The sequence below is a fragment of the Apodemus sylvaticus genome, chromosome 16 (genome assembly GCF_947179515.1).
Source record: "Apodemus sylvaticus chromosome 16, mApoSyl1.1, whole genome shotgun sequence".
Taxonomy (NCBI): Eukaryota; Metazoa; Chordata; class Mammalia; order Rodentia; family Muridae; genus Apodemus; species Apodemus sylvaticus.
In genome coordinates this window covers 35,156,445-35,172,281 of record NC_067487.1, presented here as the reverse complement: position 1 = coordinate 35,172,281, position 15,837 = coordinate 35,156,445, and the positions used below count along the sequence as shown (strand labels likewise).

The 15,837-nt window shown below is 41.0% G+C and overlaps 1 protein-coding gene across 3 annotated transcripts in view; it reads right to left on the bottom strand.

Annotated features, from left to right (window-relative positions):
• Window positions 1-6,466: 6,466 nt before the first annotated feature.
• Nipbl (NIPBL cohesin loading factor) overlaps window positions 6,467-15,837 on the bottom strand; it is a 164,313-nt gene continuing 154,942 nt past the window's right edge. For 2 of the 3 annotated variants that reach the window (XM_052159944.1, XM_052159945.1), the window contains 5 exons: window positions 13,306-13,452; window positions 11,972-12,246; window positions 9,151-9,325; window positions 7,993-8,181; window positions 6,467-7,444 (listed from right to left, as the gene is read on the bottom strand). In XM_052159944.1, the coding sequence (XP_052015904.1) occupies window positions 7,079-7,444; window positions 7,993-8,181; window positions 9,151-9,325; window positions 11,972-12,246; window positions 13,306-13,452 (1,152 nt within the window). In that variant the 3' untranslated portion in view covers window positions 6,467-7,078. Of the gene's footprint in view, window positions 7,445-7,951; window positions 8,182-9,150; window positions 9,326-11,971; window positions 12,247-13,305; window positions 13,453-15,837 lie in introns of all 3 variants that reach the window. The other variant, XM_052159946.1, reaches the window with a different exon arrangement.

Genomic DNA, 15,837 nt, shown 5'->3' with positions numbered 1-15,837 from the left:
GTGCTTCAGTGTGCAGGAGCCCTTGTAGCAGAGGACCTGTGTTCAGTTCACAGCACCCACATGGTGGCTCGCGACTATCCATGACTCCAGTTCCAGATTTGTTGTCTTTTTCTGACTTCCAAGGACACCAGGCAAGCATGGGGTTCATACATACAGGCTAGCAAAACACTCACATATATTAAAAAACAAAAAATCCAAGACCATGACAGATCTAGTTTTCATCCTCAAATCTTGAAGCCCCATCCAGGAATGAACTGACTGCTGAGGAGAAAAGTGGTGTGTGTGTGTGTGTGTGTACACGTGCGTGCACACACATCGTTTGTTGACTCTTAGGCCTGTAGCTTCTCAGGCTTCACCTGAGATGTGGAGCAGAAAGCCTTTCTGACCTCCACTAACCCAGTGAACTACCTCAGCGCTACATACTCTCCTAGAATCTACTTTCTGTTTACACAGTCAATTATAATGAAATATCTCATGGTGTACTCTGTGGTAACGTTCTGACTCTACTACAAACATGCATATTTATTTACTGGTGTTTTTATAGCTCATAGAAGTATTCAGCAAATCCTTACTAAAGTGGAATGTGTGAAATTTAAAAATAACAAACTTAGCATCAGTACCAAGTTGTCCTCAGGACAAACCATTGGTCCACAGGAAGGGTAAGCTCAGGTCTTAGCTTAGGGAAGTGCTGAACGTGGTCTCTCTCTCTCTCTTTCTCTTACGTCTTCAGTGCCAAGGCTGGTCTCTGCACCCTGTGCTATTGTCAGTCTGTGCCTTGCATTGCACACTCTTAGAACTCCTTAGAACTGTCTCCCTCTCTGTCTCTGTCTGTCTGTCTGTCTGTCTCTCTCTCTCTGATGCACCATCCCTTGGCTCCACTACACGGGCTATTCTCATTACATAGTTTTTCCTATCCACAGAGACCTGTCAACCTCCATCCTCCAAGTTCCTCTCACATTAGTTCTCCTCCACTAAGTCCTGTCTCCGGGACAAATCACACTTAGGGGAGGTGTGGTGGGCATCTGAAAACAGGTGGTTTAAGTGGCAGCCAGTGTTGGCCTGTGACAGACTCCTAGTCTTGACTGTGCCATGCCAGGCCCTTCCATGCCCCTTCCCAGCTTCTCAAAATGCCAGCTCTCCTCTGCTACTTTCTCAATTCCATCACACGCACGATCCTGCCCTTTTTAATCCTTAGAATCACTGTCCTTCAGTTACAACTCACAGCACGAATGGAGACTAGCTTCCCATTCTGGTTTCTTCAACACTGACTTTTCCTTTGTCCTCGCAAAGCTCATTTTCTCCCATCATGCCGTAACCGCTGGCAGGGGGGTCCCTCCCTGGCTCCACATTAGTCTTCCTCTATAACACACGCCAGTGACTCAAACACCGCCTAGCCCAGGCTTCCCATCTCAAAGGGCCATAGATATGTGTCTCCTCCCTTTTGATATCACCTGAATGCCCATGGGTATAAACTCAGAACCTGTGGGAAGTTGAATGTTGTCATTTGAACTAGAGGAACTTGCTATCCTTTTTTTTATTTATCCCATTCAGACAACTGTCTAGTTATTTTTACTTTCTAAATGTCTATAACTCTGGCAATCTTTCCGTTTGTCAGCACAACACCCATGTTCTTATCCCGGCACCCTTCAATCTGCATGCAGCAGAGTGAGCTTTGATTTGCCACGTTGCAGGCAAGGGCTCTATCCCTTTAGTTACTTTGACACATAAATGGTCGGGATGAACTACTATGGGGTTGTCTACATCACCATCCGCATGCACATCCTGTTTGTGAGTTTGCAGTCACAAAGGCCTCTTCCCCGGGCTCGGATGGCAGAGTGGGAGGCCCTGGCCAGGCTTGCCCTATTCTCTTAGCCTCATCTTTTGATACTGAGCTCCATACACACCCACTTCTCTATCAATATGCTGGTTCCATGCAAAGGCAGAATTCACTCCTCCATCCCCACATACAGCAAAACACTAATGGTCCACCTGTACAAACCACACAGGAAAGTTAGGGATTTAAGCTTTCATGTAATATGCTGAGAGATTTTTATTTATGAAGCTTTGTTTTACACTGTTTTAGAAACACATGGCTTCAACCTATGTCTTCTGACCTCAAATATAACACTTAAAAAAAAAATCCAAGTTTTAGTCCTCTAGTATCAAAGTTTAAAAAAATAGAATACAGTAAAAATACATTTCACATTCTCCAATTATCTAACAGTAGGGTAGATACCACAAAAAATCTGGGAAGAGATATTTTTGGAGAAAAAGCAAAACTAAAGTTTAGTCATTAAGTAGCCTACATTTACAGCCTCTTCAGGAGACTAAACAAAGTACTTTCTAAGACGGACTCTCCTTTTTCTGATCCGGGAGGAGCCTGGCACTGCCCTTTAGCACTGTGCTAGTGGACAGCATATGGTGGCTCATCACCTCACTGTCATCTTAAGAAATGCTAAAACAGTACATTTGGAACTGGGGTGGAGTCATTGAATTTCTTGAAATTATGTGCACCATACTGAGTACAAATTAATTCTTTTTAAAGGGCTTTCCTAATATTCTGGAGTCCCCAAAGGTAAGCTGTGAATAGACTGCTTAAGCTAACCAAGAATAAGTGATTTCTCAGATTCCCCTCTCACATATCCATATATATATCCATATATATATATATAATATAACAGAATAAAGACACTCAGTGTGGATTTAGTTTTAATGATAATGCTTTTCTCTATATTGTTTGAAGATCTAAATCTGAGACAGTTAAGCTTGAGTTGATAAACTTATGCTGCCATTTCTTAGTGGAAGAGTGTGTGATACTCTAGTTGAATAAACAGGAAATAACTGCTTCCAAGGTTGTGACAGATTCACCAGTGGCTGAGGAAAGTCCCAATTGAAAGTGCCCCCCCCCCCCCCAGGAAGTGGACAATACTTGTAAACCACAACACCAAATCCACTTACTCTCTGCAGCAAATAACAACCCAGACATTCTCCTGCCTCTGTCTGCAAGTGCTGGTATCCAGTTGTATGCTTGGTATTTGCAGCTCCAATGCCAAGGGACAAATAACACGACTCTTTCCTGAAAACTGGACCTTGTTCACGTCACGATTTCTACAGCACCTCTTTCCTAGTTATATAAGGTCAAGCATTAGTGGACCTGGAGATCTCTCAAACCTACAATTCAGTTGAGAAACAGATAAAAACCAAGATAACTGTAATCCTTCATTTAAAATGAACTATTTTCATAAGAACTCAAGGAAAAAAACTGTTACTTTATAAGCATATTTCAGAAGTAAAACAATAAAGGCAGATGAAGAGGCCCAAATGTGTGAGAAAGCTGGATTTTCTTTTAGTGAGGTTTTACTGTTGTCTTGAACTGGGCTCAAATGATCCTCTTCCCTCAGCCTCCCGAGATTTGGGAGTCTAGGTGCTGACGTCATCATAGCTAGACAACTGGAGACTGGGCACTGAGTGGCTACTTGCTAGGAAAGCAATATTAGATTTAAAGGTAACATAGTTATAAACTACATGCCTAGCATTTTCTCTCATGCCTGTGTGAAGGAATGCATAGCATGCTTGAAAGTTGCCCGAAATTCAGTGTCTGAGATGGAACACTAGCTACATGGGAGTTTCCTAACAATATTTTTTATTAAAAAAAAATTCAAATAAGACAAAAAGGGCACACACAATGCCCTACTGTCAGCAGCCAGGCCACACATTATCGATATTTTCCAAAAGGAAAGGTTGTTTGACAGTATTGACCCATTATTAGAACGTGTCCCGCATAGTGGGAGTTGAACCCAGGACCTCATAGGACAGGCTAGGCAAGTGCTTATTCTACACTGCAAGCTTATACTTGTGGCCTGATTTTCTGAGGCCTGGCCTGGTCTGAGTTGCTTAGGTTGTCTTCAAATGAGATCCTCCTGCCTCAGTGTCCAGAGAAGACAGGGTTATATGAGCTACTCCTAGGCTTTACTGACCATTTGGTCAATACATTATGCAAACAAAATCGGTTAGATCTATCATATCAAGTTGTCAATCATTTTAAGGTAATTTCTCATCAAAGGGCCAGTATATGTTTAAGAAAAGAAATTCAAATTTTGTAAAAATCAATGTGCAATAAATAAACTTCTACTGCTGGGCAGTGGTGGTGCATACCTTTCAGCCCAGCATTCAGCAGGCAGAGGCAGGAGGATTTCTGAATTCGAGGCCAACCTAGTCTACAAGAGTAAGTTCCAGGACAGCCAGGGCTACACAGAGAAACCCTGTCTCAAAAAAACCAACCCCCACCAAATGTATATATGACTTACCTGTGTCCATCAGACAAACCAAAAAAACTGCTGAAATGTTACAAAGAAGTCAATCAGCCATACTTAGCAGTAAGCTATGCGCTATTTTTCTCTAAAGGCTGGTTTTCTTTTCTTTTCTTTTTTTTTTTTTTTTAAAGATTATTAGTTATTATGAGTATCTTTTAAAAATTAGACATTCTTTGTTAAAATAGAATAATTTGAATGTGTTAAAATATAGATAAATGTTATAATTATAGAACATAAAGTGTATTTGAAAAAAGTTTTTTTCTTTCAACAGGGTCTTAGCATGTAGCCTTGGCTGGCCTGATCTCCTTAGCCCCAAGCATGTCTGTACTAAATGTATCTTCAATACAAATCACTACAGTAATCAAGAAAGCAGATTGAGACTAAATTTTGTAACACACCTCCCCCCTTATACATGAAGTTAATTTTCTATGCTTAACTACTAAAGCTGGAACCTTCAATGCTGTTAACACCTAAAGGAAACCTCTGAGAGACTGCCAACTTTTTGAACGCTCTGGTCACATACGTAAGAATCATCATTTCCTTAGATTTGTGCTTACATTACTAACAACTTAGAAATTATGGAAAAATCTCTGAAATTCCAATAAATGGCCAACAGTAAGTAACCCACCTCTGACCAAGGCAACACTTTTATTCCGGACATTTGCCCTATGCTGACGCTAACAGGAGCCCCAGCCAGGTGTGTGGCAGTTGCCTCTAGTTCTGGCATAGGAGGATGTGGTGAGGGACTGGATATAGCTGCAAAGTTAGGTCCTGACCTACACAGGCCATAGTGATACTATGTCTCAGAAAACAAAATGGAAATTTTTCTATTCCTAGGGAGACAAGATACTTTTGGGAAAGGGTTTCTTTTCCATAGGAAAAGCAAAGCAGCCGCAGCACAGGCGTGGGATTCCCAGAGTTCAATACTGACCTTCCACACTGAGGCTCTGTGCCTATCATCCTCGTCTAAGGATTGGGAAGGAAACACTGTAGCATCTTGTGGAGTGACTATCATCCTTGTCTAAGGATTGGGAAGGAAACACTGTAGCATCTTGTGAGGAGTGAGTGACAGCATTGGCAAACACACAGTACTAAGAGTTGGCTTTTACACTCCTGTGTTACTTAATACTCTCTAGGCTGAACTTTTCATCTAGATGGTCTTTTACCCTTACGGATAGATTGCTGCTTTACAAGCTATCTCAAGCCTATTTTTGACCTAAACAAACTCCAGGGTAAATCCACTCTAGTTTCCTCATAAAGAATGCACAGTAAGGAGGAAAGACCATACAGTCAGGGGAAGAGAACACCCACGGCCTTCAAGAAGACGTTCTGAAAGACCCCACATAGGAAGTAGAGCTCGGAGGTATTTTCATAGTATTTAATAGTTCACAAAGAGGAAGTCTGTGGCAGCCACTGTTCCTCACAAACTGAGGATGCTCATTTACTTGCTGATTTCATAAAATTTAACATTTTAGAGGTCATTTTTTTCCAAAGTGATTTAAAAATCAGTACATATAATATCCTCCCAATTTAGCCGAGGTATTTGTAGTAGCTAATCTATATGACAATTGTTCTGAAAACGCGTATAAAACTTGTAGGCTACAAAATGAACATCCCAACTAGTAAAACCACTCTCAGCATTAAAAAATAGTGTGTCAAAATGTAGTGTGTTTAACTAGAAAGTGTCACACTTATTTCAACTCTATTTTTAAAATAACATGGCGTCACTTTAAGAGAAATGCTGTTTTTCCAAAATAGTAGAATTGTTATCTTTCCCCATGGTTTAAAAAATAAGTATTACCATCATGACATTACTAGAAAGAAATGGAAGCATACAAGGAATAAACTATAGTTTCTTTTTATATCAAAATGTACTCTTGAAAATGTGTTTGGCACAGTGCTAAATCATATATAGTTAATACTAAATATTGCAGGATACAATAAAACCCTGGAGTTGTTTACACCCTCTTATGGGAATGAAAATAATAGATACCAATTATTCAGAAGTCAGCCTGTACAAACTGTATAAACAATATTTTATGTTTTGCTTTGAAAACCAATGATATAATAAATTTTACATAAAAGACTGCAAAATAATATAAATGGATTTAAACAGATCTTTACAATAAGAAATTCAAATGGAAACAGACAAGTAACAAAGAGAAGTAAAAAAATTTATTGCAGTATTCGCTCCACCAGAGTGCCTGGGGACCCCTTTTCTTGTACTGTTTTCAGGGTGACCTAATACAACAAAATCTACATTTACAAAAACTCCTTCTGCAGATAGGTCATAGATACTGCATGCTTTTTTTTTTCTCAACAGAATAAATTATATATCCAGGAGATTCTGCCATTTTACAGCCTGGAGAAACAATGCTTCCCTGGAAACTGGGCTAAGCTAAAGAAAGCCATCCGCTGCTAGGTTCAACTCCAAGAACACTTTATTAAGAACATTAACAGACTAATTTCCAACATTCACTTGTTTATTTTTAAACAGAAAGTTTTTTTCCAAGATATAAACAATTTTGTTAAACTATAATACAGTGGGAGTAAAAACGAACCGAGAGACGTTTCTGCTGCACAACAGCGAAGGGAGCTCCCACAAAAATGTCTGCCCAACATTCTTTCCTTTGTTCCTGCATCCCAGGTTCCACTCTTCAAAAAACTGATTTTTTTGTTTTTTTTTTTTGCCAGAATGTTGATATTTCAAGTTTTTTTGCCTTTTAAAAAAAATTCCTGTAAATTTGGCTGCATGTACAAATTCATTAGCTGGAAGTCCCATCCTTGGCGGCATACAGGGATCGTAAAGTCTGAACAACTTTATTAGTCAGCTTATTAGCACTCGTTAGAGCAATTTTTTTGTAAATAATGTCTGACTCTTTAATAGTGTCTACCCAAGGCACCAGTTTGCGGCCATCGCGGCGCTTGGCCTCCGTCCAGGAGCCGCTGTAGGAGCCTGCCATCCACTGGACACTGACGCCACTGCTGGTTCTCTGCACTACTCTTGCAATCTGTGGTCGGTCTTTGTACTTTGGACAGCAAATAGCGATGACATCCATGACGTCAACACTTTCATTCATCTGTGCTGCCAACTCCGTAGAGTCTGAATTTCGTTTTGACCTTCTCAATGACTAAAACATTGGGAGGGGGAAAAAAGACCAAGTGTTACACAAAAGAATTTTAGTGAAATTATTGTTTTTATTGCTTTTAATCCCTTGACGCCGGGAGTTGGGATTTCCCAGCACACTTCCATTGGCGGCAATGAGACGCACCGTGACCGCCAGCGCCAAGGGGTTAACATATACTTGTAAAACCATATAACTTTTAATTTGTACCCGTGTCTTTACTCTTGATATATAAAATTATTATATGTACATATAAACCATAAAGCTACATAAAACTTAGCAACAATAAAAAGGATAGCACACATTAATACAGTCCAAAAAATTATTAACCCTTTATGCTGAATAAATCTCATTCTGTTTTTTTTATTATCTTTTGTTAAACTTTCTACAAAAGGATGTATAAATGGTTAAGTAGAGAATCTCTATCTACAAAACGTTTTGTTTTATAAGTGTTACATTACTTGGTGTACAATTAATAGACTGACACATATAAGCACATAAAAATCATTTTACGTAATACGCTGGGAAATACGTTGACTCCTCCTCCGCCTCACCCCTGAAGTGCCTCCTCCTCTATCCTCCCCATCACTCTCCTCATCTTCTGTGTCTGCTGCTGTGTTATTTTTAGGGCTGCCTCCTCCAAGCAGCGAGGTAATTGCTTTGTTCCGAGCATTTGTGCTAGCTGACACCTCTCCTTCCTCTTCTTCTTCATCAGGGTCTAGATGTTCCATGAGAAGTTTAAACTAAAACAAGATTAAGAGTTTCCTGTAAATATTTAAACATCACTGTCAGATTCTTAAATGTTTTCTATGGTGGGTAAAAGAGGCCATGGCTACCGTGCAAATCAGGGATTGATAAGTCTTTTCTGTACAGAGTCTGTACGGAATGACAGGCAATGCATTTGGGGCTGGTGGCCATACGGTCCCTGCTGCAATTACAGCTCCCCCACTGCTGTATGAAATCATACAGACGTCATGGCTGGGTCATCAATTTTATGACAGTGGGTCGATTTGGATAAAGACCCCATAATTTGTTGTAAGTGTGTCCAAGTCAACAAATATTCAAAAAATAAATATTGCAGACTATTTATTGACAGGCCTTGGGCTCAGGACTGGAATTAAAGGCATGTCGTACCACACCCAGAATTTTGTTTATTCTAGAACACTTTTCTTTTGGGGTGGTGGTTTTGTAGACAGGGTCTTAAAAGCTTGACTAGAACTTGCATTACAGCCCAGGTTGTTCTTGAATTACAGTCCTCCCACCTCCAGCTGCCATATGCTGGGATTACAGGGCATCTGCCACCAAGCCTGGGTCTTTAAAGACATTTTTAAAAGACACACACACACACACACACACACACACACACACACACACACACACACACACAGCATCTGGAATGCAGTGGCATGGGTGATTTCTGTGAGCTCAAGGACAGCCAGGGTAGGATACTCCTGAGAGAGGGGTTGGGGGGGGGGGGGGATCAAGACAAGGAAAAACAGTCACCAGAAAGGAGAGGAACCAAATGGCCCAGGAGGGTAAGGGGATACTTATCCATGGCTTTAACTTTTACAGATATAAGCCATGTGATCTGTTAAGGAATGCTGTCTTTGGCTCAAATAATAAGTGCACAGTTCCCAAGGGCACTGTGCAGTGTAGTGGCCCAATGGGCAGGCCCACCCGGCAGCCCGGGGCGTCCTTAGCGTGGTACTCACGTCTAGGTACTGCCTTACTATGCTCCTCTTCACGTCCTCCGTCAGTTTGGAATTAGCCATGTCACTTCGCAGGAAGTCCAGTGTTTGTTTGGGATGAAAATGAACCCCCGTTTTCCGATTAATGGCTTTATCATACACTTTTGCAGATTCAGATGGAGAATATTTTTGGATTTTACTGTTTTGGAAACATAAAACCAGAATTTCAAAAAAGTTCAGGCACATACTTAAACTGATTCTAACTTTTCCATAGCAATAACTCAAGTTTTATTTAAATCATAAAGATTTCAACCAGTAAGGAAAAAAAAAGCAAACATCAACAGAGTGCTCCTTTGCTCTTATTGATGTCTGTACTGAACTAGGCACCCGGCTCTGAGAAGGGACAAACCTGGAGAATCTGGGTGACAGTAAACAGTGTCGTCTTCATGACATCAGTGCCTCCCGTCTTTTTATAGACTATGACTATGGTGACAGGGCAGCTTTCTTACAACTGAATCCATTTAACTGACGTGCCAGCTAACTTTTAGTTCTTTTCTGTGCACAGAGCTTTTTTTTATTTGGGCGTGTGTGTAGGTGTGTGTGTGCTCACCTCTGCAGGCATGGAGGCCAGGACAGATTACAGGCCTAGCTAGCTCTCTCCATCACTGTGGAGCCCTGGCTTGGTGTGCCAGGCTAGGTTGCAAGCAGCTTTATGCACCCGGTCCCCTCACGGGTCTTCTTGTTTCACAGTTATTTATTCACTACCATTTTGTGTGCGCGAGCACATGTGGCTGTCAGAGGGTAACTTGTGGGAGTCACTTCTCCCTTCCATTATGTTGGTTCTGGGGATGGGTCTCAGAGTGTCAGAGGTAAGATCCACTTTATCCAATGAAATTTTGACTCTTTGCTTTTTCATTGTCTATACACTAGCCAGAAAAACTGCTTGTAAGCCTGTTTAAAATGTTTAGTGACTGTTTAAAATTCTTTCTGACTCCTTACCAATATTTTACACTGTTTTAAATTATTCTAAATTAGTTACCAACATTTCACACCCAAATATTTCCCTTAAAAATCTGCATTTCAAGGGCTCCCAGCAGAGCTCAGGGACCCAACACAGTGTACACATAGCAAGCACAAGGCTCTGCCTTCATCTGCAGGACTACATTACGTCAGTGGCTGGATTTTTAGACTTCTTGAAAACAGTGGGAGCTCTCACTACTGTGTAACCTCTTCAGTGACAAGAGGTGGTAAGTGAGATGTCTCTCTCTCTCCCTCTTATTGGTTGGGGCAGAACCCAGGGTTCTACTACATACGCTAACCACATGCTCTGTCACAGGCTATGTTCAACAGTTATAGAATTAAATGGCCCTTCACATGAAATAAACTCTACTGGCTGGTTTTATGTCACTTTGAAAAACTAGAGTCATTGGAGAGAAGGGAGCTTAACTGAGAAAATGCCTCCATAAGGCTGGTTTATAGGCAAGCCTGTTAGGCATTTTCTTAATTAGCGACTAATGTGGGAGGCCCAGCACATTGTAACTGGGATCATTCCTGGTCTGCTTGTCCTGGGTTCTCTAAAGAAGCAGCCCGAGCGACAGCAAGCCAGTAGGCAGCACCCTTCTGACTTCTTCAGTGGTCACAGTAATGTGCAAGTACAAGCCAAATAAACCTTACCCTCCCCAAGTTGCTTTGGTCATGGTATTTCATCCCAGCAACAGTGACCTTAACTACGACACATACTCTTTTGCACTTGGCTACTTATATTATTATGTGACTTGGTGATGTTTGAAAAAAGATTTTTAAAGTTTATATGGTGTGTGTGTGTGTGTGTGTGTGTGTGTGTGTGTGTGTGTGTGTGTGAGAGAGAGAGAGAGAGAGAGAGAGAGAGAGAGAGAGAGAGAGAGAGAGAGAGAGCACGCACGCGGTGCCTGCGGAGGCCAGAAAAAGCTGCCAGATCTCCTATGGCTGGAGATACTTGCTGGTGCTTGGGACGGAAGCTGACTCTTCTGTAGGAGGAACAGGTGCTCTCATCCCACCTTTCAGGCCCCACTTGGTGAGTAAAAGAATGCAAGCTTCCAATGGATGAAATTCTAAGCCACCAACCAAGGGGTACACATGGTTCCAGCCTTAACTGTGGCAGAGGAACAGATGAATGCCTTGTAGGGCATTGGTAGGAGGAACGGTCCTTGGTCCTATTAAGAATTGATAGATGCCCCAGCGTGGGGAAACTGAGGCAGGGGGTGGAGGTACGTGGGAGTGGGTTGGGCAGAGGGGCATCTTCTTGGAGGCAGGGAGTGGGAGGATGGGTTGGGGGCTTTCTGGGGGGAGGGACTGAGAAAGGGTATAACATTTGAAATGTAAATGAAGAATATATTCAATAAGAAAAAAATAAAAGTGTGATGGCACAAAGCCACTTATGACTTAAAAAAAAAAAAAAAAAAAAAAAAAAAGCAAACCCACAAATGCTCAGAATGTCTCCAGAGGCTTTGACAGTTCTTTATCTTTACTTCCTTTATAGTCAGTCTATGTTTGCTCTTGCTGCATGGCATTTCATAACGTTAAAACGGTGATATATTTTACGATTAAACTGACTCTCTAATAAAGCATTTTTATATAAATCAATATATTAGTAAGTCATTTAAATCTGGAATGCATGGATTGAAGAAGTATCCTTTCCTTTCTTCTAGCATTGTAAAAATCCCAAGATAATTGTTTACAACAAAGGAATACGTAGCAATAAAATGAACCAAATCCTACCCGTCTCACCTTGTCCTGCAGATTTTTAAATAGTGCCTGTCTCTCTGAGCAGGGAATGCTTTTTCTCTTACTGCTTCTGTAAACTTACCTATCAGAAAATCCACAGAGATTCTTCAGGTGCTGCTTTAACATAAGAAGTAATAAAATACCCTGGGAAACATTTGCAAATTCAATCAAAGGGGCTGAATTTTCCGGCAAACACTTCATCACTGAATTTATATCATCTTCTGAGTCTGAGTCTGACTCCGAATCTACCCGCTTTCGAGACTTCCGAGGTCTGGACACTTCTTCTTCACTCTCACTGGACTCGTTCTCTTTTGCAGGGGATGTTTTTCTCTCTTTCCTTTTGTCTTTTACCATAGACTGAAAGAAAAGGGAAATTGTAAAAAACAATAAAACCAAAATGCCGGTAACAAATATCATTCATCCAAGAGCTGCAAAAAGCTTCCTTCAGCAGACAGTTCATAAGCCACTGCTGGCAACTGGGGAAGTAAGTCTTAGGGAGGACTTAGTCCTAAGACTAAGTCATTACACAACACTCACCCTATCTCCCCCATCCAAACAACCGTCTACAGTTCTGAGAGGGAAATGACTTTCTCCTAAGATAGATGGCTTAGTTACAAAATATATAAGCAAGTCACTATGGAATAAGAGCAATGCTTATTATTATTATTATTATTTTAAGATTTCCTCAGTTTCTGTTATGTCTCCCTTTTCATTTCTGATTTTATTGATTTGGGTAGTGCCTCTGTGTCCTCTGGTTATTCTGGCTAAGGATTTGTCTATATTATTGATTTTTTTCAAAGAACCAGCTTCTGGTTTGGTTGATTCCTTGTATAGTTCTCTTTGTTTCTACTTGGTTGATTTCAGCCCTGGGTTTGATGATTTCCTACTGTCTACTCCTCTTTGGTGCATTTGCTTCTTTTTGTTTGGGAGATTTCAGGTGTGCTGTGCTAGTGTGTGCTCTCTCCTTTTTAAAGGTACTCTAACGGGGCTGGGCTGAGCCATTAGCAGCACCGTCCACACATATGCAGAGAGTGCACCTCAATGGTCTAGGAATGGGTGGCTTAGAACTGAATAGAAATGGGACAGCAAGTCATCGTTCCCAATCTGAGAGCTGCCGATTCCTGTAAGTTCATTTAGAAAGATTTATATACGTGAAGAGAGGATAATGAAAAACAAAACAACAAAAGCAGCATGTCTGCATTTGGGCAGATGCATTTAAAACAGCTGGAGCAGTGGCACACGCCTTTAATCCAGCACTGGTAGGCAGGGCAGGTGGATCTCTGATTTTGAGGCCAACTCAGTCTACAAAGGGAGATCCAGGACAGCCAGCGCTGCATAGAGGAAACCCTGTCTTGAAAGAAAAAACCAAAACCAAACCAAACCAAACCAAAGCACTCAGCAACACCTGTAACTTACCTCCTTGAATGACTGCAATAGGTTACTACCGGAAACAGAGAGCGTAATGTCTATGTGGTGCATTATAAACAGCGGCTCTTCCTGAGTCTGGTATGGAAAACAGGCTAGATTGTCTGCTATGTACAAGAGCATAGTCACTTCTGTTTTCTGTAAATTTTAAAAGAAGGTACACAAGCTTAGTGGTAAGATAGAAACCCACCTAAAGAGCTTTTAGAAAATTATTACAGGGCATTACACTTCATCAATATTGGAGAGAGAGAAAGAGAAAGAGAAGTACAAAGGAGAAAGACAAAGGGGAGAGAGAAGGGAATAAGCAGAGGCAGAAGCAAAGGGAGCTTGCAGCCACTTTAAAGGATTTATCATGACTTACACCATGCTACCCTGAGAAAGAAGAGGTGAAGTTTTTAAGTGCAATTAAGTAAAAATCCTTCTTTTTCTTATAGATTACCTGAGACCTTTTAGATACATACTGTATCAAAAAGTATACATATGAAAACATAATTAGCCAGTGCCTACACATATGGAGATCTATTACACAGTTAATTTTTAGCCTCCAAAAAAAGTATTATATATCACACTACTAATGTGTGGATTTATCCACCCCTAATCATGGACTGATAAAAATAATTTTCCAGGGTTGGGCCTGGTAGTGAACACCTTCAAGCCCAGCCCTGGGGCAGGAGAGGCAGGAGGATCTCTGTGACTTTGAAGTCAACCTGGTGTGTGTAGTGAATTCTGGGACATCTAGTGAGACCTTGTCTCAAAAAACAAAATTCAGACAACCCCAAACCTATGAAATATACAAAATGCAAGAGAAATTATAGCTGACATTGGTTGTAGGTTTTAAAAAGAACCTTAAACAGAAACTCAGTCGGGGAAACACGGGGACATGCCTGTGACTTTAGCTAGCACTAGGGAGGCTGGGGCAGGACGAAGCACTTGAGTGAGTTAAGGGCTCAAGATCAGCTTAGGCAACACAGTGAGACACAGGCCGGAAATAAATATGTAAATAAAAAGGAAGACATGCTACTATTTAAATTGATTTTTGAGAATTTAAAGAAAAACAATCATAAAAGTAGTAACTAGGCAATTACTTGCAGGTCTGTACCACTAAGCTTTATGAATATAACTTGGAACTCATTAACTGTTTTCTTTCTCTAAGTTAGCATCATTACCTGTGCATATGCGATGTGTGTGTGAGGGGCAGGCATGTGGCAGTGAGTCTCTTTCTGCCTCTAGAGTGGTTCTAGGAATTTGACTCAGGCTACCAGGCAGGCGTGGCAAAGGCTTTACCCTGAGTCATCTGGCTAGCCCCCTTTGGCTCTTCTCTTTGCTAGATCTATTTTACGTTAGGTGAATGGATATTTTATGAATGTGAACACGGTGTGTGCTTGGCTCATTGGATCCCCTAGACTGGGCTTGTGGATGATTGTGAGCTGCTATGTGGGTGATGGGACCTGAACTCAGGTTCTCTGCAAGAAGTATAAGGGCTCTTAACTACTGAAGACATCTCTCCAGCCCCATTTCCTTTTTTAAAAATCTCCTCTTTGGATACTGGCCAAAAGCATAAGCATGCTTGTCCCGATTCTCTGGGCTAGCCAGGTATGATAGCACACACATTTATTCTCAGTACTCCAATGCATTATGTGAGTTCCAGGACAGCCAGTCTTACATAGTGAGATCCTGTCTCAAAAAACAAAATTTTTGGACCTAACTCAAAGGTTCTCCTTTATCAATCTCCTTCCTTCTAGTGCCTGCCACTATAAGACAGCTTAGCAGCCCATTGTTTTCTGCTTAAATCCTAATAAAATGGTCACTGAATGTTAGAAAAAACAAAATAAACAAAACAAAACAAAAAACTCCCAAAACTAGTCATTAAACTAGTATGTTATTTTCTCCTATTTACCCTCTTGGCACCTAAATAACATAATACAGTAGGAGCAGTAACAATAAAAGCTCATAAGACAGATAAAATAAATTCACTATTAATGAGACTCCATTCATTTTTTAAAAAGTGGATTGTCTTTTCTATGTGTGAGACTGTTTTGCCTGCTCATATGTAGGACCATATGTCCCTGGCTGAAGAGGAAGGTATCTGATTCCCTAGAACTGGAGTTCTGGGTGGTTGGCAGCAGCCTCATGGGCTGTGGGAACTGATCCCAGATCCTCCTCAAGAGCATCAAGTTGTACACCACTGTCTCAATGGTACAGCGAGGGAGTGCGGAATGGAGAATCCTGCTCTACCTGTCAGTAGTCACCCTCCCTCCCTTCTTTGACTTCTCTCTCTTTGATTGGCCTAAAAGTCACTCTGTGGACCAGGCTAGCCTTGAACTTATGCTGATGAATCTGCCCCTGCCTCTGAAGCCTGAGGTATGAGCCACTATGCCAGCTTACCTATCAGTTTTAACACTGTATTTCATACACTATTTTTTTTTTCTCCTAAAAGTGAGAATGTTCAGAACTAGGAAATCAAGATCCTAATTGCTCCCTCTTCTCAAAATCAAACTCCTTAAACAACTCCTATATTCTCTG